At 52.2% G+C, this 22,920-nt stretch overlaps 9 protein-coding genes across 9 annotated transcripts; 5 read left to right on the top strand and 4 right to left on the bottom strand.

The window, feature by feature from the left end:
• Positions 1–18: 18 nt before the first annotated feature.
• K460DRAFT_366598 (cysteine proteinase) lies at positions 19–1,758 on the bottom strand. The gene is made up of 6 exons (XM_040933410.1): positions 1,416–1,758; positions 1,353–1,367; positions 1,224–1,273; positions 1,147–1,166; positions 548–1,099; positions 19–478 (listed from the first exon to the last, which is right to left on the bottom strand). Exons 1-6 carry the CDS (start codon positions 1,495–1,497, stop codon positions 385–387), a joined length of 813 nt encoding a protein of 270 aa, XP_040788309.1. The 5' UTR covers positions 1,498–1,758; the 3' UTR covers positions 19–384.
• Positions 1,759–1,799: 41 nt separating this feature from the next.
• On the bottom strand, positions 1,800–3,808 carry K460DRAFT_366597 (branched-chain-amino-acid aminotransferase). The gene is made up of 4 exons (XM_040933409.1): positions 3,494–3,808; positions 3,389–3,421; positions 2,457–3,217; positions 1,800–2,409 (listed from the first exon to the last, which is right to left on the bottom strand). The coding sequence occupies exons 1-4, from the start codon at positions 3,528–3,530 to the stop codon at positions 2,119–2,121; spliced, it is 1,122 nt and encodes a 373-aa protein (XP_040788308.1). The 5' UTR covers positions 3,531–3,808; the 3' UTR covers positions 1,800–2,118.
• A 222-nt stretch (positions 3,809–4,030) lies between these two features.
• Positions 4,031–4,707, top strand: K460DRAFT_377102 (FAD dependent sulfhydryl oxidase Erv2; the record flags this gene model as incomplete). The annotated part of the gene is made up of 3 exons (XM_040934943.1): positions 4,031–4,230; positions 4,300–4,428; positions 4,491–4,707. The coding sequence occupies 3 exons, from the start codon at positions 4,031–4,033 to the stop codon at positions 4,705–4,707; spliced, it is 546 nt and encodes a 181-aa protein (XP_040788307.1).
• Positions 4,708–5,687: 980 nt separating this feature from the next.
• Positions 5,688–8,045, top strand: K460DRAFT_366594 (uncharacterized protein). The gene is made up of 4 exons (XM_040933408.1): positions 5,688–5,800; positions 5,921–5,992; positions 6,043–6,093; positions 6,181–8,045. Exons 1-4 carry the CDS (start codon positions 5,780–5,782, stop codon positions 7,609–7,611), a joined length of 1,575 nt encoding a protein of 524 aa, XP_040788306.1. The 5' UTR covers positions 5,688–5,779; the 3' UTR covers positions 7,612–8,045.
• Positions 8,046–9,385: 1,340 nt separating this feature from the next.
• K460DRAFT_312459 (uncharacterized protein) lies at positions 9,386–12,073 on the top strand. The gene has a single exon (XM_040930222.1). The coding sequence runs from the start codon at positions 9,448–9,450 to the stop codon at positions 11,782–11,784; it is 2,337 nt and encodes a 778-aa protein (XP_040788305.1). The 5' UTR covers positions 9,386–9,447; the 3' UTR covers positions 11,785–12,073.
• Positions 12,074–12,143: 70 nt separating this feature from the next.
• On the bottom strand, positions 12,144–13,644 carry K460DRAFT_312454 (phosphomannomutase-like protein). Its single transcript, XM_040930221.1, has 3 exons — positions 13,238–13,644; positions 12,939–13,186; positions 12,144–12,878 (listed from the first exon to the last, which is right to left on the bottom strand). Exons 1-3 carry the CDS (start codon positions 13,337–13,339, stop codon positions 12,416–12,418), a joined length of 813 nt encoding a protein of 270 aa, XP_040788304.1. The 5' UTR covers positions 13,340–13,644; the 3' UTR covers positions 12,144–12,415.
• A 255-nt stretch (positions 13,645–13,899) lies between these two features.
• Positions 13,900–16,708, bottom strand: K460DRAFT_416948 (uncharacterized protein). Its single transcript, XM_040937843.1, has 2 exons — positions 16,523–16,708; positions 13,900–16,471 (listed from the first exon to the last, which is right to left on the bottom strand). Exons 1-2 carry the CDS (start codon positions 16,633–16,635, stop codon positions 14,062–14,064), a joined length of 2,523 nt encoding a protein of 840 aa, XP_040788303.1. The 5' UTR covers positions 16,636–16,708; the 3' UTR covers positions 13,900–14,061.
• A 97-nt stretch (positions 16,709–16,805) lies between these two features.
• K460DRAFT_312449 (LSM-domain-containing protein) lies at positions 16,806–17,695 on the top strand. Its single transcript, XM_040930220.1, has 6 exons — positions 16,806–16,916; positions 16,964–17,020; positions 17,069–17,107; positions 17,156–17,183; positions 17,238–17,301; positions 17,356–17,695. The coding sequence occupies exons 1-6, from the start codon at positions 16,889–16,891 to the stop codon at positions 17,398–17,400; spliced, it is 261 nt and encodes an 86-aa protein (XP_040788302.1). The 5' UTR covers positions 16,806–16,888; the 3' UTR covers positions 17,401–17,695.
• A 1,950-nt stretch (positions 17,696–19,645) lies between these two features.
• Positions 19,646–21,404, top strand: K460DRAFT_405978 (uncharacterized protein; the record flags this gene model as incomplete). Its single annotated transcript, XM_040936909.1, has 6 exons — positions 19,646–19,761; positions 19,813–19,846; positions 19,904–20,104; positions 20,185–20,239; positions 20,291–20,524; positions 20,575–21,404. The coding sequence occupies 6 exons, from the start codon at positions 19,646–19,648 to the stop codon at positions 21,402–21,404; spliced, it is 1,470 nt and encodes a 489-aa protein (XP_040788301.1).
• Positions 21,405–22,920: the final 1,516 nt, after the last annotated feature.

The following is a 22,920-nucleotide window of genomic DNA, read 5'->3' as shown; positions in this document are numbered from 1 at the left end:
AAGTGGTAATCTTGACAGTACTCGCATTCTATTGATATAGTTGATTACCGTCCTGGTACTCCGTGCTAATGCCTCAATTCGTTCAGGGCAAAATTCATATCGACATGAAGTGCATAACTCATTATCCATCTAATAACCCGTGTTCATCGTTCACTTGTGAACATGGCCGTCCTTCCCGAATACAGGACTGACACGTCACTGCTCCTGCTGGTAATTATATGCTAAAGTTTTCGACAATATTCGACGTGAACATCTCTAGACCGAAGCTTGGAGAATACAGAACAGGGGCAGGGCAGCAATAAGTGCAAGGCCTGAGTTTAGGCCGTTGGAAATATCAGGAGGCGTGAGACTAAATCGCATATCGCCATGGTCAAGGCTCCGTCACTATACTTTTCCACTTTCTTGCTCTTGCTCATCGCCAATGCGTGGTGGGCTTCTTGACTGTGCGGAGTTTGGCCGAAATGGCGAATGACTACGTCTATCCGAAAGTTAGCTCGCCGTCACTATTTTCACTCACGTCCCTGCCTTGTGACTTGTAAGCACTTACGATCGTCTTCGTATACCCTCCTTCTTCCGTTCCTCTATAACCTTGAGCATCGTTTTCCGTCCATCCTTTGCATTGATATGCGAATCCTTCATGCTCATGCTAATCTTCTTACTCGCGTCTGCCCTTAGCAGCCTCTTGAGCAGCAAATGCCTCATCAGCACACACACAAACACGCCGCAATCACTCCCATTCTCCTGTTGTGGGGAATCATGCATGGGTATGAACCTCAGTCTCTTCCCAAGTAGTTGTTCTAGTTTCATCGTCGTGCTCCGCGCTTCCCGGTCGTTGCTATCGCTCATGGAGTCGTAGTGAAAGGAGACACCGTCGATGATGGAGACGAGGAGTAGAGACCAGTGTGATCCGCCTTCGGCCTGAGTCACATCGGTGGCGTCATTTATGGGAAGGAAGACGTGTGTTGTTGTGCTGAAGTTGGGTAGAACTTCTTTGAGGGAGAGAGGGTCGGCGGTTTGCATGAGCATGAAGGACATGCTGGGCCGGAGGAGGATTATAGAGGCTTTGGGGAAGGCATTGAGTTCTTCGCGTTCGAGGTACCTAGGAGAGTGAGTTGGGATGCGTAAGGCTGGGGTTTGGAGACTAACTCTTGCCAGAATGCGATCGCCTGTGATATACGTTAGCATGGGGTGCGACTGATTGAGGCATGGAAGGAATGGCGCACATTGTCTGTGAGCCAGTCATTCTTGATGCTGTCAATGTCTGCTCTCATTACTACATATCGTTAGTCTCGAGTACCTGGTTCGTATGCGCAAGACTCGCGCGGGTGGAAGAAGAGGCGAAGCATACACACCCCTCACATCATGATCTGTCTCAGTTAATACCTATGCTATCTCCAAAGCCTATCGATACTCACAAGAAAGGTAAGCCTCATCGGGACTTGGGTCGCCTAGATGTCTCCTCGCCCCATGCACTAGCCGCGAGAACGAGCCGGGCATGCCGCTGCAGGTTCTGCTATTTTTGAGCTGTTGTGAACGGTTCCTGGTGGCCGTGGTTTTGCGAGGTGTTCTTTGCGAGGCTGTGGAAGGCAGAAACGTTAATCAAGGGTTCAGGATACCTTGCAAGTGGGATTGTCAAATGTCTGCCTTGTCCACGATCGCCGACGCGCTTGACCTACTGCCGAGGGGCAAGCCACCGGGGATGACGTAGACGCCTTGCCTGATTGGTGGAAGCGTGGGAGAGTTTGGTGTCTCGAAGTCTGCGAGTGCGACAAAAGTTGCGTTTCAAAATACGGGCAAGTTGATAAAGTGCCCTGGAGTGGCGTGAGACCTCTTCAGGATACGATGTCGTCAGGCTGACAGGTTTATCATTGGTGGTCTATATCTACACTTGTTTCATGACAGCCGCTGGAGACTACTAAACCAAAGCAATCCTATACAGTTGCTGCATTGAATCTATTCTTCATGTACAGTTCGGCCGTACTCGTCTACTTGTGTGATCCAGATTTCTGTGTCTACCTTGCGCCATTTTGTTGTTGACACTTATGCCCGTGACGCCTGATGCCGAAGTTTTCCAACTTGTACCCTAATTGTGGTCATCATGCCTACTCAACTACATGTCTAGGGCAACTGTCCGACTGTCTGCGTACCGCCATTTGTCTCTTTCTTCCCGAACTGTTCGGGCCTCTCCACCTTGGTCAGCCAATTCTGCTTGTCCTCGATCTTGCCTTGCTGGATGCCCTTCAGGGTCGTGAGCAGCTTTATGCAGACTGGTCCGGGCTCTTTTGAGGCCGCGGGATAGGTGAACTTATCACCCTTGGACTCTAAGGTAATAGACTTGATGGGGACAAGAGCTGCTGCGGTGCCTGCGGCCAGGACTTCATCGAAAGACTTGATCTCGTCGTAAGGAATCTAGAGCAGGTTAGCAAACGCATTATCCCGAACCATGACCATCGTACCTCGCGTGACTCAGTCTCCCAACCGAACGATTCCGCAATTCTGAGGACAGTGTCGCCAGTAACACTTTGGATAACATTCTTACTGTTGGATGCAACTAGCTTGACCTTGTCGCCATCCTTCTTAACACCAATGAACGCTGAAGTCGAGAATTCATCGACTACACTTCGTGTTTTACTGTCCAAATGTAGTGTGATACCATAGCCTGCCTTGTACGCTTTCTCACTGTGTCGCAGGACTGGAGCGTAGTTGCCTCCTACTTTCGCGGATCCGGTACCCTCTGGTGCGGCACGATCAAAAGACTCGAGAATGACAGCATCCACGGGGTTCGATCCATGATATACGCCCGTTGGGATGCAGTAGACCACGAAAGTGTACTCTTGAGGAGGGTTTAGACCGAGCTGCGCCGAGCTACCGAACAGCAACGGCCGAACATACATGGCTGCACCGGTCTCGTGAGGTGGGACATATGCCGCATTCATTCCCACGGCGAGGTTGCAGCATGCAAGGAAGTGATCAGTTGGCACATCTGGGATGGAGATGAACGAAGCCGAATGCTGCATGCGCTCGGCATTCTTAGTCGGTCTGAAGATGTTGATCGTGTTGTTTGGCGCGCGGAAAGCTTTCAATCCCTCGTAGCATTGCATGCCGTAGTTCAAGGCTGGAGCCATGCCGTGTATGCGAAGGAACGGGTCTTCGACGAAGACCGGGGGTGTCCATTTCCCAGTCTCAACAGAATAATGTGATTCTACGTGGCCGGCAACTGTGGGCAGTCAGACAAAATGCCAACGCGACCAGCAATTGCTCAAAAACTGGACATGATGCTTGTGCGGAATAAACAAAGCCCAGCCACATAACTTCAGCTCTTTCTACATTTGTGCCAAGGATATTTCAGGGCCTTGTTCATCGTTTCTGCATAACATTCGCGCCTTACCTTCTCGGATTTTGAAACCCACGTTGCTCCAGTCTACAGTCTAGTCAGTTTTGGCTCCAACGTCGAGGTTTGATTGTGCCGCATTAGTAGCTGCAATTGACGTACCGATGGTATCGACTGGTGCAGGAGGAAAGTCTGCCATGATTTGTGTAGTTGGGAGAATATAAAATGTTGTGTGTTGGCAGAGAGCAATGTTCAAAGCTGAATAGATGGCAACTTCAAAGTTTTTGAAGCAAATGGATGTTCTGTGAGCTCAGCTTTCGGCTGCGATATCGGTGACGTAAATCCGGCAATATCCTTTAGCAGCCGTTGTTATATACCAAAAGATGCTCAGCTGCTATTGTCAGACTGCACACCGGTTGCAGCTTATTGTTATTACCCCTTCGTGGAAGTTGATAATGATATCTTTTCGGATTTCTCGGATCCGGCACCAGCCTTACTCTTACAAGTGGCGGCTTTACCCGCAGTGGTGCGTAGATAATCAGAGGACCTTACGAGCTTCAATGCTTGGCGTGGTCTGAGGCATCGAACGCTTAACACCTGTCCCAGACGTCGAGGCGTGGAACGAAAACCACGTTTTAATCGCTGTCTACCGCGTGCGCGTGCCCTTCTCCCTATTTCTTATCACAATATACTTAAGCCATGATTCGCATTACCGGCCTCAGAACTCGCTTCGTTGTCCTCGCCCTGCTTGTGTTTGCCTTCCTCTCGTTCTTCCTGCTGGGACCTTATCAAGTGAATCCAGGACACCTGTCAAGAACCGGACAAGCAGGGCAACAGCAGAGCCAATCCCTACTCACAGGGCATGCGATTGCGCCCAAACTAGCCAATGCGACTGTAAAGTAGGTCCTCCAAGGTCTCTCCGTCACTGCATAGGCACACGAACCTGGCTGATAGTCCCATCTTCGCAGGGCAGAACTCGGTCGCGCGGCGTGGAAAGTCCTCCACACGACGTTTGCTCGATTCCCCGAAAAGCCCACAGCCGAGGAGAAGGAAGCACTGCGGTCCTATGTGCACTTATTCCAGCGCTTGTACCCTTGGTATGTCGGGCGCCAGGTGGCGCTACGCGCTGAAGCCATGCGAGAGCTAATTACGGTCACAGCGGAGACTGCGCTGAACACTTCGGACAAGTACTCGCCAAGTATCCTCCCCAAGTATCGTCACGAACGGCAGCAGCAATGTGGGGGTGCTTTGTACACAACATTGTCAATAAGAGGCTGAGAAAGCCCGAGTTCGACTGCAAGGACATTGGGGATGCTTACGACTGCGGATGCGGAGACGAGGAGCCGAAAGCATCGGGCAAGGGCACAGCTGCATAACACCCTGGGATATACGGCGCTAAGGGAAAAGAAACATCACCAGGCATAGATGGCAGCGCTGGGGAAGGCGCATATCAAGGCACAGTGAAGAAAGTAGCCTTGCCCAACAACGCGACCCTTGGGCTGCAGACATGACGGCGCTGTTGGTATGACAGCGCCTCTGGTTGGATGGCGCAGCGGACTTTTGCACTTGAAGCATGTCGTCCAAGGCGTTATTCATGTGCTGCGCAGAGCATTCATGTCTCTACAGCAATAACAGGTTCAGGAGTTGAGCCCTAGGCCGAACTCACAAGCCCGAAGCAGACGAAGTGGGACTACGGACTACCTTGATACATTCTGGACGATGGTGGATTGACCCTCTCCGGTAGTGCCGGGTGATCACCATACGTTGGCGTCAGCGGGGTTTCACACAGAAATGTCTTGAATAGGCTTCGGTGATGGTGGGCAGAGCATGGCGGACTCGAGATTGCCCTAAGCACGCCTAGCGAATGACGGCTGATGTCCAGGGTTGCGCGTCCCAGTAGTGATGCGACACTCTGGCAGAAGCATATTCTTTGTCAATAAACTTGCGACTCTGTCGCGTTCCTCCCTGATGCTTGACTTGTTGATCGGTGGTGATACGAATGCGCCTTGCCTGGGGCGACATGGGAGCTTGGAGGAGTGCGCGGCCGCGAACCGGACAATGTTCATGTTCATTCAGCACCACCAGTTCTGTGACGTTTCCTGGGGGTGTGTGGCTTTGCGAACCGCAGGCCGTCGCAGGCGCTGATTGAGCGGTCGCGTGATAATTATAGAGGTTGCCGGCGCCGCGAGCGTGCATGGTGCAGGTGGGCGGCAGGCAATGTCAGGGGCCAGTTTCGCTAGCAGGAGGGAAGACTAACACACTAGCGCATAAACAAAGTGCAGAGGCGCTATGGCACCTCGAAAGAACCTGAAACCCTCCCGTCGACGACGAGGGGTGATAACGACACAAGCCCCCCCCCCCCCCTCACTCACCGACTCTTCCTCCATAGACGTCTTGCCAGCTGTTCACCGCTACTCTGCATATATCGAAACTGTTCAATCCGCACCGATGGTTAGCTTTTCGTGTGAGGTACGTCCCCAGTCCCCATGTTTACACCCCTCCGCCGCGGGCGCGCTTCAGCTGCTGGCATGTCGCGATTGGGCCTTTCGTCCCCTGGAGACGCATGCGTAGCTTACATTGACTTGCTAGGGCTGTGGGGATGTCCTTACGAAGAAGAAACTAGACAATCATCGCAACCAATGTTATGGAGCATCATACTCGGTCAGTAGACATGAACGACGTGCTTGTCAGACGTATACTAACTGGTTCAGTGCTTGGATTGCATGGTACACTTCCCAGGAACCACCTATAGAGCGCATACGGTAACTACCCTCACTCTCCAGCTCTCTTGACGTGTTGGAGAAACTTCGATTCGGCCTGCATCATCATAGCTAACCAATGACGCCTAGGCCTGCGTCACCGAAGACCAGAAGTATCAAGGCAAGCTCTACAAAGAGAAGAAGCCGAAGTGTCAAAATCAGAAGAAAGACAACGCCCAGCATGCTGTCTCGCAAGCCCTCACCCCGCGTAAAGCCTACGTCGAAGATGCGCATGACGGAGACAATGCCATCGCCATCGTCGACGCCCCACCCCGCGCACCCACTCCACCGCCTGCAGCGCATTCCTTGGGCTACCATGAGCAAGCTGCGCTCCCGGACGTCAATGTTTTTGACTTCCTTGACGGCTCTGCTACGCCGACTGTCTCCAAGACACACCTGCTCGTCGACGAGTCGCGCATGCTCGAAGACAGTCAGCCACCGGTGTACGAAGAAAAATACACGTACACTGAACAACATCACATGCCTTCAATCACAGACGTCATGAGTTTCCAGGTACAAGACGATGACAAGTCATTCGCGCAGAATGGCTTCACCTACGGGGACGAGCCTATTCGTCCTTCAAACGAGCAGTATGATTCGTATACCACTCCCGCTCCTAAGACGAAGCACTCGAGGACCAAGTCCCGTGATACCGATGTCGAGACCACAACCAAGAAGACGGATCGCAAGCGCAAGCGCAACTCGCCCGCTGAACTCGACATGTCGCTCGTTCGTGCCCACGAAGAGCGAGATGTTACCATGGCAGATGCGCCCCCCGTGCTTCACTCTGGCTTGACCGGCGGACTCAACAGATTGCTTGCCCGACCGGAATTTCCACCGTCGCCGGAAGACTCTGGTGATTATGCCAACTCACCACTCAGCCCCATGAAGCGCGCCAAGCAAGGCAATTCGAAGGCTCTTCTGCGCGCACAGAGGGAATGGGAGGTACAAGAGCAGAAGCAGCGAAAGAACGCTATCAAGGAAGAAAAAGCACGTGAACAAGAGGAGAAGAAGGAGAAGGAGAGGGGCCGAGATCGTGATCGAAAGGAGCGCAAAGCCAGCACTGCCCTCGTAAAGGTCAGGCCCAAGAAGAGACGCGATGAGTCTACAAAGGAGGTCCGCCGGCTGCGTCGCCGACAGTACTCGTCTTCTGTTTCACCAGCGCCGCGAGATCGTAAGCCCGTCAAGGCGATTGAGTATCATCGATCCGGGTCTGGCACGCCAGCACCAGACGGCAACGGCCAACTTATCGTACGCCCCAATGGAGACATTGCGCCTCTTGAGACGGAGCCTGACGCCCGTGCTGGGCTCTTCATGTCCTTCATCACAAAGGGTCCCGAGTCCGAGCGTGGCATGAGCGTCAACAAGGCTCTGAAGAGGTATCACCGAGAGCGTGTTGACCGCTGGGATCGCGAGCCCTCCAAGGCTGAGGAGGAGAAGGAGCTCTGGAAGAACATGCGCTTGAAGCGGAACGACAGAGGCGAGATTGTTCTCTTCTTTGCTGCGCCAGAGACTTCCTGACTCGACGAGGATCTTGATATCATCATCAGGATGCGAGGTTGGTCTTGTTCTGATCCATCGCCTAGCCAAGAGTCGAACGAAATGGAGGATATATGTGAAGCATTGGTATGAACACTTTCGGTGTTGGTTGGGTCGGCGGGTTTGGTGACAATACCCTTCTTCCGTACACTTTCTGTTCCTTCTTGGTTGATACCCGACTTGACGTCAAAACCTTCTTCGGGTGGGCTTGGTGCACGTGTTCCTGTACATGTTTTACGCTGGATCTCTTATGTCATCTCTACTGTCAGCATACTTACTGTAACGGCCTTGTTGCTTCTTCTGCGTTCTGCGTTTGGTATCTTTTGGCCAGACTACTTTGCCCTTAATAATCCTGGGCTGGACCCGCTCCCATCTTGCAGGCGCTGGGTTTCTGAATATGAATTACGTTACTGTAATCGTTCCTGTGCTTATGGCTTCGACCACTGTTGAATGAGGCGGTTAGGGTTCTATGCACGCTTTGACACCAAGAGGCGTGCACGCGAGCGACTGAAAGTGAGGCTCCTGGCTAGCTGCGTTCGGGGTAGAAATGGAGTGAATGCAGCAGCAGAGCACTTAGCGCAAGGACAAAGCTTCGTGCTTATGAAGGAGGGCACTCTGTCGTGTCGGCTACGAGATGAGATGATGCACGACTAGCAAGGCAGTTCGTCAGGCTGCTTTGTGCTTGGCTATGTTGTCATAGGGCGATGCTAATCTCAAGACATGCTTAGCTTTGACGCTTAACGGACATGCATGAGCGAGAACAGTTCAAGGGCGTGGGGAGGAATTTTTAGCATATACCGAGGTATTTTTGCACCTGTGCCCTACGGACAATTGGAGGACACCGCTGAGCTCCCGTCTACGTAACAGGTAGTAGTGCCCTTGACCACGTATCGCCGAGTCGATTACACATGTCGTTGGAGTTCGGCAAACGCAGGCTTAAGGTCCAGCCTGCTACTCGAGGCCGCCGCCGGTTACGAGTCACCCTTCGATATGCCTACACGATGACGTGCCGGGACGAGACAGCAACACCAATTGCTTGCGCCATGGTTCAGGATTTCGACAATGAAGGGTCCGTAACACGGCTGTGGTGTGGAGCAGAGATGGCCGGGATATAGTACTAGGTGCATCGCTCATAGCCACGATGAGATGAGGCGCAGCTTTCTAGAAGCCTGCCTCATGCGAGATGGCGTACCAAAATGCCGCAACCGCATCAAACCGACAACTTGGCTCTACGTAGCACAACGCCCTTCGCCCTCGTCTTGATTTGACCGCTTCAACGCCTTGACGCAGCGTAACCAGCGGGGAGACGAGCCGACATGCACCCCAACCCAGATTTGGTTGACCGGCTCACAGGTTGCAGCCGTGCATGGTCATCTGCAACTCCAATCTGTGCTGGGGACATCATAGCTGTCGACTCAGAATCCCCCGGCCCTGGAGAGCCTGCCGCTTTTTGACACGAGAAATTCAGTCATGGACTAATCAACTGCCGGAACGTGATAAGGCCGTGAGTGTCTACTCGTCAATTGCCCTGTCACCTCTTGATGCAAGCCAGCGAGCTTCGTCCTGTCAGCCGCACATCTCCAAACCCACCAGAAAATGGGGCCTGATATAACTTGACCCTCTCTCAGCCTGAAGGGACGTTGCAGCCATTTCTGCCTTCTACTTTTTCCCCTTGGTTTTTTTTTGGTCGTTATACTCCGTTCCATTGTTGTCTTTCCATGCCACCCTCCACGAGGGGGTCAGCCTTGGAGGTCTTCCAACAACGTACCCCGGCCTTCTCATCCATCGTACAACCAACTGAGCGTGTGAAGCTCACCAATGCAAACCATGTCGCACACCGGATACCATAACTCGCCGAACGAAGGCTGGCAAGACCTTGTTGCCTGGGATGACGAGTTCTACTTTCAAGACGACAGTGGTTTAACAGGAGCACAGTGCGATGGCTGCGATGGCTTCGCTGCCAGCTTCCACATACCAGAGAGCGTCACATCTGAGCAACCTTATCTGGCATCGGCACCTCCATCAATTCTTGACGACCCGCCATCACTCGAATACACCGTCTCCGCACCCCCTTCTATCCCCGAAGGCTCCTCTTCGTTTGGCCAGGTCTACAGTACCTCGCCGTTCTTTGACATCACTGCGACTTCTCCTCTGGTGGGTGGAGAGGATGGACAATACTTTGGGTCCTTTGGTGCCTGTGATCACTCCCCATCCGCCCTAGGTCACATCACGGAGTCGCCTGTACTGGACACGCGGTTCGAACGTATCGCGGACAGCTTCGAGGGATCAGCCGGCTCTTTTGAATCGACATCAGAGACAGTCTTCAATCCCTATGTTGCTGGCTCCTCTCACTCTTTCAGTGGCCTTGATATCCAAGTCTCCAATGTCTTCTCCAACGTCGGTACCTGGGCAGACCAGCCTCAGATCATCGAACCCATCGCGGAGTGTGACGAGAGCAAAGCAGAGGCTATGCCCATCTCTATCCCACGACCGCTCTCACAAAGCTTCAACTCCACATTCCCGTCCCAAATTCGATCCGAGGGACAGTATCCTCAGCAAGGTCGTAGCAGAGCTATAACGATCCCCGAAGCGACCCGCGGAACTGCAAGCTACAATCCCGAGGCCTCGTACTTGGCATGGTCGCAGAGAGTGCCTCCGATGCTCTCAGTGTCTCCTATCTCTCAACGCCGTCATCGCAGCGTTACCTTATCTAGGAGCACTTCACAATCTCGCCGCAAGCCGACCACACCTTCGCCTACCTCGGCTTCCTCAGACTCTTATGGGTGGGTATCATATCATCCAAATCCTTTGACAAATAGGCTAGCGCCTACGAGTACTGAAGGCCCACAAGGCCGCACGCCACGCGGACGAAAGAAAGGTCTCACTGCTGAGCAACGCAGTAACGCAGCACTGATGCGCATTGTCGGCGCTTGTTCCAATTGCCAACGGAGGAAGGAGAAGTGTGATCCAGGCACACCATGCAAATCTTGTCTCGAACATTATAAAGGAGATCTCGTCAACCACCCTTGCCGCGATCGTCTCCTCAGCGACCTCTCGAGCGCCTTTCTTTCAGATCGCTTCGGATGGCATCCTACAGCACGGTCTCTAGAGTCATTCGTTGCACCTAGACGCTTCAACATCCCGAGTGGCATTACCTACACGATTCCACTGAACTTTGGCTTCGGTCCGGCTTTACCTGTCTCTGTGCACGCCTTAGAGCTCGAAGATGTTCATCCCATGGTACACAAGCACATCATCTATTCCTGGCCGCCCGAGTCTTCCTCTGCGTCCGCGCATACACATGCTGTCCTCCCAGCTGTGCTGACGAAAGATGCCACTTCCAATCTCATGCATGTATTGGACTCTCACCTCTCGCTTCTGGTAACAAACCACTTCCGCGCATTCCCGTTATACTGCTCACCCCTCCGGATCCTGCGCGAGGTGTATGTATTCTCTCGGTCAATCCCTCCGAATGCTCCGCATGCCCGTACTCTCCACCAAGCGTTGAAACTTCTCGTCCTTGTTCACATTGGCGGTGACATCACGCTATCACCGCGCTCACAGGACCCAGTGCTAGCACAACTAGTCCGCAACACGATGGACTTATCCGAAGAACTGAACCCAACACCCTGCTTCATCCGCTCACAGTTTGGCTCCGTTATGCCAGAGCTAGCCCTCATCTTGATGAAGGATGTTCTTTCCTCGTTGGAGCAGCTCTTCCTGAACAGAGAATGTGGAGAATGGCCGGTTGCTCTTGCAGTCCTCATCACTGTCCTGATGACAGTCGAGTCCATCCACTACCACGCCGCGAAGCTGCCATACCACTACGACTTCAACAACATGCGCTCATCGAACCCCGAAGAGGAGCTCAAAGTCGATGACGAAGGTGTGAGAATGCTACTAGCCTTCTACAGCGCATGCTTTTCTGGATGTCATGCTAGGCTCAGACCAGATTGGGAGGGCGAGATCAGCCGTCCGCAACGTACCAGTAGGACATCTCCGAAAGATACCTTTATCGAGAGCGTGAGAGAAGCAATCAAGAATGCGAGTGGTGCTGGCTACCTAGGCATGAAGGCCAGCGAGAAGAGGAAGGGTGACGACATGGGTTTCTTCTTCGACCGGCTGGTGGCACGCCTGTTGCTTTTGAAGCTCTGATCTGGATTATTTCGTTTTTCGTATTTTCTTTTTTCGAGCACGCCTTTCTTCTTTTGTCTTCATTATTTGCTTCTTCACGCTCTACTGCTAGGGTGGATGTTTACTTATTAGGCGTTCAAAAATGCCTTGCACGGTTCTCATTCATCTCTTATGTCGCCGAGCATTATTAGACTTCTTAAAAGCGTTTGGGTTTGCTGCTGTTTTACATTTACGAAGAGACGACTGGAAGAGATGAGCCTCGTCATGATTTACGCTTGTATTCCTCCCCTTCACTAGACCCTGTTTCGTGGCTTCCGTTGTAAGTTAGTGTAAAGACCGAGTCTGTTGCATACTTTCTGGGCGGACTTTTTCTTATCGCGAACTTATTAGATAACGAACTATTACGACTGTTGTACATTGAATTTGACTTCTTGCCTTCTTCTCTGGTGACTTAATGCAATGAGGGAGTACTTGGACATCTCGTCTACTTCATTTTCAAGTCAAGATTCGAAACTAGCATAGCAACATTCATTCATAAGATACGACAAAGTACTTTTGTCTATGTCAGATGCGTCTAGAATCGTAGCTTCTAATCCCTTGCAGGTTCATGTCTCATAAACTGCTCTAGAAATTTCTACCCCAGCGACCTAGTCTACTGGAAGCTCTTCAACAGTTCCTGCAACTGCGCATACGTATCTTCCGGATTCTTAACCTTGTGCCCAATCGTCCTCTCATCACTGTAAATCTCCCAGTCATTGCCTCCCTCATACGCCTTGTCACCGAAGAAATGAATCTTATCATATACAACTCCCGTCCTGTCCTTCTCGCCCTCGATGTGTCGTAAGCAGTAGGTCTTGTCCCAGCCAGTGGGGAAGACGTCGAATGAGATTTGGCCGCCGATGGAGTAGGTGAGGCCGAAGTCGGGGAAGGTTTCCTTGAGCTTTGCGACCATGGTGGTGCGAATGTTATTAGCAAGGTCGAATTTTTGGTACTCGTTGCGCTCTTCGGTGGAGGCGTTACGGCCGATTGGGGAGACGTTTATCATGCCATTGCGGAATTCGACAAAAGTTCCGCGCTGGATGGGAATGTCGAGGTCGGCGATATAATGAAGGATCCTATAAACTCGCTGTTAGCTCTGGGTAATCCTTTCCCCTTGGACTTGAGCCATGACTTACCACTTGACCAGCTTCTTGTACTTCTCCTCCCCAATCCACCCAATGAAGCTCTGGCTAGCTAGCTCTTGTCCCAGCCGGTACGCAGTGAGGCCATTCTCGGCAAAGCAGAAGTCGAATAGGGAGGTGACGTTGACATCGGGAGTAGCGAGCTGCTCTTGCTGCTTTACGAGGTTTGAGCCACCTACGAATCCGACTGCGCACTTGTGGCGGAGCTCCGAGAGCAATTGGAGCATCTCCGGCCTGACGAGCTGGAGAAGTATTAGCGGAATGCTCGGAACCAAAGGCTACATTGCATGTACCTGGCGAGGCTTTGTGAGCGTGTCGTCGACATCGAAGAGGAGGACTGTGTTCTTGAAGGGACGCTTGTCGAGCGGAGGGTACACGGATGCGGCGAGAGCCATATTGATCAGACGTGTACTGTTGGATCGTTGCCGGTATCGTGTGCAAGTGGAGGATTATAAGAGTTGCAAATGTGTCTTGGAAGAAGGCAAGGGAACAATGGCGGACTTGAAATGGCGGCAGCTATATTTTGGAGGGGTTATGCAGGGATCAGATGGTTGATCCTCACCGCAGTTTCGCGACGTGGGGTCCAGGGCCTAGCTTGATTGGTATCGCTGGACCCTGAGAATGGTCACGATGGTACCTGAATCCAGTATAGGAACGCGAACTGTTGTAACGTGTTCTTTGGAGTTATGAGGGTTTGAGTCATTATGGGGTTGTTTAGGTGTTAGGATCCAAGAAATCGTCTAGGTGTTCTGATCCAAGTACGAGGCTTGACGCGTACGGCTGAGCCATTCATGCATCAAACCAGCAAAAGCGGAAAGGCTTCCGTATAAAATTGAACCCTTCGCAGTGATCCTACAGCTATAAAAAGAGGTTTGTGTCTCACTGACTCGTCAATTCGGAGTCGATCTGAAATATGCGTGTATCGATCGTGAAAAGAGAAAGACTGGATAGGGGTGGCAGCATCACAAGGGAACATTAATATTTCTTATAGAGTGGGATGAGATATGAGACCATATCCCTTTTAAACCCTGCTTCATCGCATTGCCTATGACACACTGTATACACCCCCTAGCCTCACACCGTAAACACATCCCCATCGTCCACAGATCTTGCACATTCAACCTAGGGCGCCAACTGTCTGTGCTAACCACTTCCACCGTCCTTTCCTCAAACCAGACGGCATCGCCATCATCACATCCTTCAATGCCTCCTTCTCATACTTCAGCCTCTCCAAACTTATCGCTTGCAGAATGTAGCTAGTCACAGTGCTGTGCGACAGCGGAGGGTCTCGTAAATGTTTGCCAATCTCGTCTAGCGATAGCTTTTGATGGTGCCATAAGTGGTAAGCACGGAGGTGTGGCACTGTTGCGCGGATGCGCGAGGGGACCGTGGACGTGGGCGAAGGAATGGTGGATGTAAGGTAGTTTTGCGCCCATGTTGTCGCGAGATGATACTCGGGTGTACGAGAAACTTCATCGGAAAGAGCCACGAGAGGCTTGAATGTAGGCGTCGTTGCTGTGTCTGCATCTTTTGTCTCCAAGCTGACTGGATTGAAATCTGATAGCTCAATGAACTCTGTTTTACCATGGTTCTTGACGCCTGTCGGAATTGCCTTGTCAACCTTAGTCGAAGGAATAGTATGAGCCATTTGTGCATCTCTTTCCGTCGTCATCTCCAAGATGGCCTCGACAGTATCGTTTGTTAGCTTCCCATCATCGCTGAGAACCAAGGCCTTGAGTGCCTCTTCGAGCTCTGGATCTGCGAACTCGTCATCCTCTGCGTCCACCTCTGATTCAGGCGGCCGGGTACTATGTAACTCCTCTTCTATCGAACTATCGGCGGGAGCAGTAGAGAAGTGATAAAAGGATTGGACGGAACTTGGTCTGCTGACATTCTCCATGACATCTTGGGGTAGAGCTGGATAGGCCGGATCAGGACCTCGCAGCTGGGAGAGATTCACCCGACCGACACGGTTGTACGTCTGAGCTGTTTCGCCATCGTACTCGGTTTCGGCATTCAGCCCTCCCTCCGGGGTTGGTGCAGCATCACTTGCGATGTCAACAGCCTCTCCGGAAGTGTTAGTTAACGGCTTTGGCGCGGGATCTTCCAGCTGATGACTATCCATGAACTCCTCCGGGGCCGTCTCATATCCTTCCTCATCTTCCCCTTCTTCCTGTGCCGGTTCTACCACCTCCACTGTTCGCCCAGTTACAGCTTCGGTGGTACCTTTAGGTTTGCTAACTATTTTCGTTTTCTTTCGGGGCTCTTTGGACCTGGGGGCAGGTTTTGAATCATAGTCGCATAGTTGGATGGCCGAAGGAATGGGTCTCAGTTGTTTGCGTTTCCATTCGAGTACATGATAAAGGCGGAACCCAGCGTACGCGTCGGCCGCTGCATAGTGGATTTGCTGCAAGTCCAAGGGTTGGCTCCAGTCACTTTCACGCACACTGGAGGTGTTGTCGGGCTCATCATCTAGTTGCCCGCCCTTGTACAATGGTAGCTGGAGGTGTTGAAGTACTTGTGCAGCCAGGCCCACGAGTCGGTTCGACACCTTGCTCGGATCGGTTTCATACCACTCCACAAGGTTATGAAGGCGGCTTAGCTCAAAAACGCCTTGAGCATGAATATCAAGATGCTTTTCCAGGCGCGTGAAGTCGCCTTTCACAGCCACTCCGACCTTCATAATTTCTGGTGACTCCAGAACCACTCTCAAGCTTGGGGGTATCAGTTGTTTTGCAGTTATGCCTGGAAAAAGAGAGATATGGAAAAGCGCGATTCGATCCCCACAGGCAAGTTGGATCAATGACGCGTTTTGTTTGATCGAAGACGCCCTAGCCCGCGGATTCCACTCGATGTCGAAACCCACGACCTTCTCTTTCAAGAAGTACTGCGCAACTCGTTCTGCCACCTCCATGGATCTGCAGTAGTGGATAGGCAATGTTTCGCCCAGAGGCCCTTTATAGAGTTTTGTACTCCAGTAGCTGGCGCGGGTATTTGGAGAAGCCAGCATGGTAGTCCGTAGTGTGTCTTCGGGAATCTGGTAGGCAAGAGGAACGTGCATCTCAGTCATATCCTCTCCAACCGATTGTATGTCGCTCTCTTGCTTGGGCACAATATCATTGTTATCGTTGGCCATAGAATCAGAGCCTTCCGAGTATTCTGTCGGTGCGAAGCGTAAAGGCTTGGACGGATCCCACAAGTGCATTTGCTTGACTGCGTCAATTGTAGACGATGCGACATCCTCACCTCGGGGAGATTCGACATGTCGTGTAGTAGATGTCTGCCGCGTCTGCCCTCCCCATAGCGTCGCGGAATTCATTACGACGAGCTGTTCTGGTAGCACTGGCATGCACAAACTCAAGCCCCGGTTTGTCTGACCGGCAGAACTGCTTCGTGCAGTAACAGGGCGCCCACGCTTCCACTTGTAGTCCGCGGTGGGGGATTTCGCAGGCGGAGGACGAGGAGAGGAAGTATGCATGGCTCGTGCCAATAGTAAGGCAGAGGGAGTAGAAAAGCTAACAACAGTACTGCTGCAAGTTAGAGGTGTGGTTATCTCGATGTTTGCGAGCGTACGGTACCTCAATACACGATGTTTTCCAGCTATATGTACGCTGTTTGCCGCTACCTCAGCGCGAACGCGTCGAGGCAGGTCTGACGCGCTTTGCAAAGAGGCGCGTCGTCTGAGAAGCATAACACTCCATGGTAGTGCTCTCGCTAGGCACCAAACAAGTAGACGGGGGCGACGTGTGTTTCCAAACCGTGCGACGTCTGCCTGGTGAATGGACCCTAGCGGTTCGCGATTGATTAGCGCGTCATTTGTGGGCCTTGCTGAGATCGCACCGGCGCCAAGATATCGAACACAACGACAATCTTACCTCTACCCGCATCCAACGCAGCTCCGACAGTCATAACCGGGGAATTGAACAAGGCCTAACAGTTTCGTCATGGCACTAGAAAATCTCCTTCCGCTCGGTACTGTGGCCGTACGTCTCACGTGTTCGCCCACTAACTCTTCACAGAACTCATCGATAAATGCGTGGGTTCACAGATCTGGGTCATCATGAACGGCGGCAAGGGTGCGTAGTAGGACATGTCAATTGGCAGCTGGAGCTCATGTGTATCAGAATTCACCGGAAAGCTGGTCGGCTTTGACGACTACGTCAGTGAGTAAGTCGCAGTCGTTGCGCAAATCTACTCTGACAAGATCACAGACATGGTTCTCGAGGATGTAACCGAGATGTAGGTCTCCATCTCTCAAATGGCACTGTAAAGGCAATCTAATGCAACGGACAGTGATGTTGCTGAAGGCAACGTGAAGCTGCCCAAGATTCTGCTGAACGGGAACAACATTTGCATGGTATTTCCAGAGCTGCCCGTGACGGAACAGAAAGTCATTCTAACGCGAATGCAGATGGTACCAGGCGGCGACGGTCAGACAGTTCTAGAGGATGAATAGACACAGAGCAATATTGACGATTGTCTGTCGTTCTGGTTGGCTTTGGGGTTTGCAGAGTATTGCAGAAGTATATTCGCGAATAGCGACGAGTACGACAACGAGGAGAGGCGATTATTGCTGCGGAGTGGCCGATATGTGCTAGAAAGATGTTGGTGCAAAGACTGCGCAACACGACTAGTTTCTCAAACGTTTGCCACAAAGAAATTCCTGCTGCGGACGTGCATACTTGATAAGGTTGCACCCGCTCAAAGAATCCAGTTGCTCTGCAATTTCAACATGACGCGGTCATAGCATGAAAACTCTGACTCGGATGCCTGAGTGTGAATGGTGACTACGCCAGCAGACGCCACCGTCAGACTCTTCTCAGCTTGAGGCGTTTCCAACCCACGTGCGAGATTGTTTATTACCAGAAGGATCAGAATCCAGCTGAGTAAGCCCCCGATACTATCGAATGACGCTTCCGCTTAGATGCTTCCGCCCCCAGGCCGCCTTGCTTCTTATTCGGTGCTTGGATTTGTAGTAGAGCGGAGGGGTTTGCCAAGCCTTCCTCTCCGCCGCCTCTTTAGGGGCCATCTCAGCTTCACCTGACGTGTGCACTATTTCGTGACGAGGCCCTTTCTAGGCCACATGGCATGGTCAGTTAGTTGTTAGTTGGTGGCAGTGTGAGTCTGGGGACGTTGCAACCACGTCTCGAGCACCGCTACTGTACTGCGTTTGATCGAAGATGGAGTGGTGGGCTGCGTCCGCCCTGTCTCGCTTAGGACTCCAACGACGGCTGATGATGTGAATTAGCACTCGACGTCAAGATGATGCTGAGGCTGCCCAAAACATGACAAGCAAACAAGGCGGCTCCTAGTGGTTCCGAGCATGTCCCATAATTTATGATGAGCAGACTACCTGTCATGCTCGCTGTCATGGGCGGCCCACATCACGCAAACATGGTCGTGACCAACGCAGCAGCCTGTATCTGCATGGCGATGCTTGCTTGCGGACGAGAGGCGTGAGGATGCCATGTGAATGATGTAGCAGCGCGACCAAAAACTGCCAGGGTGACGCCGGCAGAGCATTGGCCGGGATTGGGGACCATTGCCGGGGCTCATTGCGAACCGGCCCTTTTGTAGATACCACTCCGTATTAAATTTTCCTACCACCTCTGCCAACCGCCGATCCAGTCTTTGTCTGCGATGTTCTGCAAATTTCCCAACGTCACCCGTCCGCGCCGCCCTATCAGATACCGTCATCGCCCTGGAAAGAAACCCGCAGCTGTACCGCACACACGCTCTTTTCGGTTCGCGCACCGCCTTGGCCTCGCAAAGCGAAATCCCCTGTCCTCTTGCACACAGCACAGTCAAAGCCCCTAGCCGTCGTTGCCGATCGTTGCTCTGACACCTTGCACACCTTGCTGCTATCGCACCCCAACGGCCTTTGCCCTGCCCTGCCCTGCCCTGCCCTGCCCGTCCTCTCGAGCCCACAAATTCTGCCCTTCGTTCGGTTTCACGATGCCCACGACCTCTTCCTCCTCCTACTCCTCTTCCTGACGCTCCGCCCCGATAGCCCAGCCAGCCAGCCTCCAATTGCCCGCCATGCCAGCGTCGAAGCTGATTTCCTAGCCTGCCCCCCCAAAACTCCCTGGACGCGCAACGCCTGCCTGCAACTCTTGCTTCTCTGCCTCACCGTACCCCTCGTGCTCCGGCTCCATTACTCGCAACGCCTCCCTGGACGCGCCAAATGACCGCCGGCCGTTTAGCGACTTTCGTCGGCCACTGTCCTGGCCGTGCTTACACTAGGCTGCGTCCCCTTCCCATGGTAGTAGCTGATACTCACCTTCGTCGACTCTGCAGATAATCACACACCTCGTGTGCTTCCGTCTCTCGACCCACCTTCCCCAATATTCCAGTCACGTCCCACTTATGGATGCGTACTAGTCGTTGACTTTGTCCTCCCACCTCTTACTCTTCTTGCGCTCTGCGCCCTGCAACAATTGATCTCCACCACTCTGCTTTGCCCACCAATCAGAAGCATTCAGACCAGTCTTGACATTTCCTATTTCATATCCTTACCTGTAAACTATTTCCGCCACAGACCCATCTCGATCTGAGACCTGTCGCCACTGGTGGCCCAACTATAATCACAAGCACTCTTCTCCGTCTTGAGGAGCAAGGGTTCGTCGGCACCCGCCTTATCGATACCATTCTCCACGAGCAACACCCACACAACAACAACAACACCACTCACACCTTCCTACATGAGCGACCTGAGAGATCGTTTGGCGCGATTGGGACTGTCCCAATACTTTGAAGTACTCGTAGCTGAGGGGTTCGACACATGGGACACGGTACTGGACATTACAGAAACAGACTTGTGCGTCGTCTCACTTCCGTACCATGGAGATGCATGCTGACAACCAAGTAGAAGTCACCTCAACGTCAAGCTTGGACATCGAAGGGTATGTTGAATTCCCATATCACCGCGCAAAGTGCTTGCGACTAAGATGATCCAACAGAAAATCCAACGTGCCATCGCCGAATGGCGGGGACAGCCCGCTGATCGAGCATTACCTCCTGCGCTGGGAAGAACTGCAAGCGCGGCAGATTCGTATCGAAGCGAGGACTCTGGACCTGAAAGTAAAGGCAAACACGGAGATACGTCTACAGCTGTTACTAGTGCGCCAGGTACAAAGCGAAAGTACCGAAGACATCCCAAAGTCAGTATAATGCCCTCTCGCTTTCTTGGCGAGCAAACCCTTTTTGTTACCTTTAATGAATCGCTTCTTACCATGTCTAGCCTGACGAGCACGCACCGGAGCGACCTCCATCGGCCTATGTCATCTTTTCTAACCGTAAGTATCGGCTTTTTGCACCTTGGTATTGGGCTAACTAACTGGCTCTAGAAGTCAGAGAGTCTTTGAAGGGACAAGACCTAACTTTCACTGAGATCGCCAAAGTTGTAGGCGAGAGATGGCAAATCCTGCCAGCGGGGGAACGCGAAGCCTGCGAACGACAAGCTAATAGTGCGAAAGAAAAGTACTACGCGGAATTGGCAGAGTACAAAAAGACGCCGCAATTCGAAGCATACCAAAAATACTTGGAAGACTTCAGGGCAAAGCATGCTGCAGCTACGAAAGGTTCGTCTTTCCATTCATAACCCCGTTCTACGTCGTAATAACCGTATCAGAAGGCAAACGTTCGAAATTAGAGACCGAGACGAGTACGTCCACTCGAAGTGGCAGCCACGACCAGCACGAACGAGCAATGAACAGAAGAATGAGCTCCGCTCAGTCGGATTCTTTTGCAACAGGACAGCAACGATTAGATCAAAGTCCTCCAATAGGCCCCGCGCGTCTTCCCACGGGCCCATCGTATTCTTCAAAACCTACATCACCAATTACACAATCCCTCCCTGGGTTGCAGTCTCCTAGGCCCGGCGGTTATTACTCTGTATCTGCATCTCCGCGATCGGCGGCATTGCAAAAAGAAAATCACCTCGACATGAATACCATAGATCCAGCGCGAGACTTGAGAGGACCGATGGACACTAGCTTACCATATCATCCTTCCGCACACTATGAATCCCATCGCCAAACTACATCTACAACACCTCCGTCGTATCCTTACCAGACACAATACCAGACTCATATAGATGTTTCTTCTCGAAGGACATTGAGAGACTCTGCACGACTCCCTGGCCTCTCTCATGAAGATACGACCTTGTCCTCTGAAAGCAGTCATAGCGGGTACAGCTATCCCTTAGCGGCCATGCCTGAACAAGTCCTTCCTGTAGATCCAGGCAGAACATCGCGTATGCTCCCCCATCCCACGCCTAGCATCGGGCCAATCAAGCCATCGCCGTCACCTTTGGACCGTCCACCACCCGCGCGTGCCCAGGCACAAGAACCACTCCAGGACTACCGAACTCAAGGGCCCCTCGCAGCCTTAGTAATAGCTGGAGAACTAGCCTCAAGAGCAGCGGACAGTCAAGTAGGAGAAGAAAAGGGGTTTCCATGAGCTTTTGATCCAGAAGGAAAGTAGCTACCCTTCGCATGATGGTGTACCCAAGGACGCTCCACATGCTTTGCTTCGGTTCGGCTTGATTTTGCTCCAATTATGCAAATAGCAAGCCAAGTGCCACAACACTTTTCCAGTAGAGAACCGCATTCATGAGCTAGGCTCGAGGATACTGTCTGCCATTACTGGCTGGCAGGCTGTATGGCTCGCCTTCCGTTCCTGTCGACTCGCAATAACCCAGCAGACTCATAGGATATCAATTCCGGGTCAACCCCGTTTACAAGATTGGGTCATTACGTGGGCCTGAGTACGCGAGCGATTCCCCTGACTTGGGGGAACATGGAGGCTAACGAGGCATGATGATTAAGAGTGAGGAGATGGTCTGGACCGGCAGAGTACGCAACACTCGTTTGAATTTTCACTTCCGCTGGTAGTTTGCTGTTCTAAGTCGAAAGGAGATTGTACAGAACGGGCGCTACATAGAGAAGCGGCCGTTACGGCTAGTCTGATATTGCAAATTTACCCCTAATATCTCGCCTTCAAGGCTCTGAGATTCGCTCAACTGTCCAGTTCTGGGGCTGAGCGTAGTCTTCTGACGTTCCTGACGTTCTGGACGTTCTGGACCTTCACTGGCACCCAATGTGACAATTACTGCTGGACACATAACGTGTGGCAAGGCTTCTGTAAGCGCCATTTGAATTTGACCTAGATTTGCCAGCGTTGAGATTGCGTGTGCGCGGCTATCAAGACTCGTCTCCATTGCGCGCTCATTTTATTACTGAGTCAGTAACTTACACGAAGATCGAAGCCAGGCACAAGATTGAATCACGTGTCCTATCAAGATCGCTTCCTGTAGGATGGAATCTTGAGCCGGAAGCACGAGGTACGAGAGGCCCACTTAACAAGCTCCGGCAATAAGGCCTAGGCAAATCTTCGAGTGGGACATTTTGAATGGTGCATCGGCTTTTCCGCTTCGGTGCTGGTGAAATGCAAGGCTGGTGAAAAAGGAGCGGGCATGGGATTTAGAGAAAGCCCATGTTTGGAGGCACAACCGCATGGAAGTCTAGACCACGGGTATGCACGTTTGCGGATCGTCCATGTGGCACTTTGGGTATGGGCGGCAGGTCGCAGACGTGCAGTAGTCTCCGCGGCCGCTGGGGGGCGGGACGGAGGCGAATCGTTTGTAGGAGAGGTCATACTTGGCAAATCAAGGGTGAGGAGACATTGCACAAGCCCTTGTGAGACAGGAAGGAAAGCAGATGCTACATGATATTATTGGCTCGGATTGATTGCTCGTATCTTTTGCCCCCCGAGTCAAACTTCAAGGTTGATAAGTGGAGTTGTTAGCTTGCTCTTTGCAAACCTCATAGCGAACAGCGACTTTTCCAGAATCAAAATGAATTCAATCTGCCTTGTCCGCTCTTGTCAGCTCTTGCCTTGATGCAAATCGCACCAGCACACACCTGGGCACTAGCCAGCCATCATCTCGCGCTTTCCCCTATCCCGCTAGCACCCT

Source organism: Cucurbitaria berberidis, assembly GCF_010015615.1.
Source record: "Cucurbitaria berberidis CBS 394.84 unplaced genomic scaffold K460scaffold_3, whole genome shotgun sequence".
NCBI lineage: Eukaryota > Fungi > Ascomycota > Dothideomycetes > Pleosporales > Cucurbitariaceae > Cucurbitaria > Cucurbitaria berberidis.
The sequence above is the reverse complement of the archived record's forward strand: the minus strand, read 5'-3'. Positions and strand labels throughout refer to the sequence as shown.